At 49.4% G+C, this 3,322-nt stretch overlaps 1 protein-coding gene across 1 annotated transcript in view; it reads right to left on the bottom strand.

The window, feature by feature from the left end:
- Positions 1–268: 268 nt before the first annotated feature.
- Positions 269–3,322, bottom strand: part of EMX2 (empty spiracles homeobox 2) — a 7,161-nt gene continuing 4,107 nt past the window's right edge. The window contains exon 3 of the mRNA XM_085319088.1: positions 269–1,598. Within this exon, the coding sequence (XP_085175214.1) occupies positions 1,431–1,598 (168 nt within the window). The 3' untranslated portion in view covers positions 269–1,430. The remainder of the gene's footprint in view (positions 1,599–3,322) is intronic.

Below are 3,322 nucleotides of genomic sequence, written 5' to 3'. Positions count from 1 at the left end.
CCCAGGGAAGGGGTTGGGTTTGCTTTGGTGTTTTTTTAAGGTATTTATTTACAGCAAGTGGGTCTCTGCGGCTTATTTTTAGAGGTCTATTTACAAGCGGGTGAATTCATTAAGAAAATGCGCCTATCGCCTCAGGAATTCGCTGCGTGGTCAGGAGAGCGCAGGCTCCGACCTCACAAAATTAGCAGCTAAAAATACCGGGAAAACTATCAGTTTCCGAGAAAACTAGGGGAGAGGGAAAATATATTGCTTAACATTTTAGGGCATATTGATAAATCTTTATTGACAAAATATTGACAATGACATACTTCTTGGAAGTATATAGTGTGTTAGAATTCTAACAAATTAAGCACAAAACACAAAAATATTTACATTCTGGTATAGAAGACATGAAGGAAACATTTGTCACTTTTTTTAGTAGCTCTATAATCTTGGAATAATATAAGGTCAGTGCTTGAAATTGCCCAAATGAAAATGGCTATTAAGAAAAAAATCAGTTCGCGATTTTAAGTCCCTTTTTTTCTGCATCTTCCCAGCTTGGGAGGTATCCCCACCGCCAAACCTCGTCGCTGGGTTTGTACTTTATTATTATTATTATTTAATAATTATCATCTGGTTTCGCAATGGGGATTAATTGGGGGGGTTAATAGATTAGATTTTCTTTTTGGCAGTAGAAGTCATAACCAGCCCTACCCCCCCCGTCCCTCCCCTCCCCACCGTGTTTGTCCATCCGGAAGGAACACTATGTTTTGTTACTGCTACTTCATTTAGCTTTCACAAACACTTTGACGCCAGAAGTTATCATAAAATGTTTACAGACTGCACATTTCTCGTAAAATAAAATTAAAAAGCACACAGAACCTGTCGTAAAGGGAAAAAATTACAATTCATTTTTATCTTTAGGAACTGGGGTAATCTTTTTCCTCTTTTTTCTTTTTTTTTTTTTTTTTTTTTTTTGCCCAGACGGCTTTATACATGCAATTCAAGTTTCTGAAACAGGTGTGGGTTTTGGCTGCTTATGGAAAATTTTCTTTTAAAGACGGAAAAAACTGTGAAGTGCAAAATGTCCTGTAAGTTGGAATTTTTGTATTTTATTTTTTCTTTTTAAGATTTTTTAAAGTTTTTTTTAATTTTTTGACGTAATGTTTTTAAAAGTGGACTGCGAGAAACGAAATACCTGTCAACCATCTCGTCTCGGTGGTTTACCTTTGATTGACAGATCCCCTTTGCCAGAGTTGTGCCAGCAGTGCCACAGTTCGGACCTCTCGCAGTCTCGCCCTCGCCCGCTCTCAGCTGCCCTCCGAGTCGGGAATCGCATTTTGTTGAAGATCTCGGTGTCCCTTCCCCGCACCGCCGCGTTGGTGTGTGTGAGCCTTTAACACTTTCTGTTGGTGGGTTGGCTGGCTTGAAAAGTCCCAAAGTGCCAGTTTTTAATCGTCCGACGTGACGTCGATTTCTTCTGGACTGGCTTGTTTGGTGGCGATTCTCCACCGGTTAATATGATGAGTCCCTTTTTTCTTCTGTTGTGAGTCTGAGCCTTCCTCTTCCAACTTTTGCCGCTTGAACTTCGTCCTTCTGTTCTGAAACCATACTTTTACCTGCGGGGGAAAGGCACCGGGCGTTAGTCCGCTGCCCGCCCGCCCGCGGGCGCTCCGCGGCGCTGGACGCGCCCAGGGGCTCCGCGCTCCGCTGCCGCCCGCGCTGCGCTGCGCCGCGCCGCGCCGCGCCGCGCCCGGCCCGGCGGTGGCGGCGAAGGGGGCCTGGGCCGGGGCGCTCCGAGCACCTCCGCGAGAGGCACGGGCTCCTCCGCCTGTGCCTACCCGGGCGTCTCGGAGCGGGCACACGCACACAGGTGTGCACGGCTCTGCGGCCGCGTGCGTGCGCACAGGTGACTGTGGGGAGCCATGCAGGAGCGTGTGTGTAGGTCCACACTCCGCAGGCGTGCGGGACCGATGTGTGTCTGCGCAGGCACCCACACACACCGCGATGGGGTGAGCGAGCGCGTATCCCCAAGTGCAGAAACACAGGCACTCGCCGCCCTGCGCACGCCTCTGGCACAGGGGCCAGCGGGAACACGGACCGGCCGCGTGTAAAGATGGATGAGTTTCCTGCGCACGTTGCGCCAAATATCTAGCGGAGGAAGAAACAAGAGTCGATTCAAATATCTAAGGGAGGAAAAAGCAAGAGTCGATTCAAGGAGAACAACTTTCAAAATCCAAATGCTGCCGTCGGGGAAGCAGTGGGCAGGGGGGAGCCACTCGGCGGCTCTTGTTACCCGCTCCCACAGCGTGTCCCGCAGGCTCCAACATCTGGAAAGTGCGCCCGGGACTGCTGCAAGAGAGGCCGAACCGGCCCGGCTGCGAGCCGCCCGCCGCTCGGGGGGGACTGAGCCCGGRCCCAGGCCGACCTGGGCCGGGGCAAAGCAGGGATCGAGGCGCCCGGAGTACAGCGAGGGCTTCGGCCCTTGTAGCGGGGTCGCGGGATAGAGGCGGAGAGACGGTGGGGCGAGATTTTTTCCTTTCGGAAAACAGAGTAAAATGAAACAAAAAGTGCCAACATTAAAACTTCCGGCACTTCCCGGAGCGGCTCTTCAGGACTTGCCGTCCAGGAGCAATCGTATTAAGGCAAAACCTGTAAGAGCCGTCATAAATGCCGCTCTGAATTTGTTCAGAGCCGAATAAATCTGACTTAACCATCCGGCAGCTGACTTCAGTGCTTTAATTACAGATAGTATTGATCTGGGAGCTATCTCCAGGGCTGGCCACACTCCTTGTAGTGACCAAAGGTAAACATTTTTTTTTAAAGCAGTTTAGACTCTGGTTCTGTCTGAAAGTGCCTGATAAAGGCCCCAACAAGAGGGGAAAAGGGAACTGGAGCATTTTAATAAGCTGGTTTAACCCGCTTCGCTGCCTCTTCAGAACAGAGACCTGCCTGGCCGGACACACATCTCTGCTGCATTTTCAGATTCTCCAAAAGTCTCCCATTAAAAAGCTGAGCAGGGAACAAGGGGTGAGTTTAATTTGCTTTTAGTTTGCTAATTGAAGGGGAGGACGGTTCATTTCTGCACGCTGATCTCCCAAAAGGGAGCTCATTTGTAGGGGACTGGGGGTTTGACATCCGGACAAAAGACCCCAACCAGCTTCGGAATCAAGCAGCACAAAGACCACCTTAAATACAGCTTTCCAGTGGAAATAAGCCTGTGACCGGTCCCTTGTTCGGAGAACCTCATAAAAGTGGCGATCCCTTTTTATTGTTTTGTTAAGAAGACATTTTAAAACAAAAGCTCCAACCTCTTTATTACTTCCCCCACGAAAGGAGGGTC

The sequence above is a fragment of the Rhea americana genome, unplaced genomic scaffold, assembly GCF_003343005.1.
Source record: "Rhea americana isolate MKP2758 unplaced genomic scaffold, rheAme1 scaffold_57, whole genome shotgun sequence".
NCBI classification, from domain to species: Eukaryota; Metazoa; Chordata; class Aves; order Rheiformes; family Rheidae; genus Rhea; species Rhea americana.
This window is presented reverse-complemented; position numbering and strand designations above follow the sequence as displayed.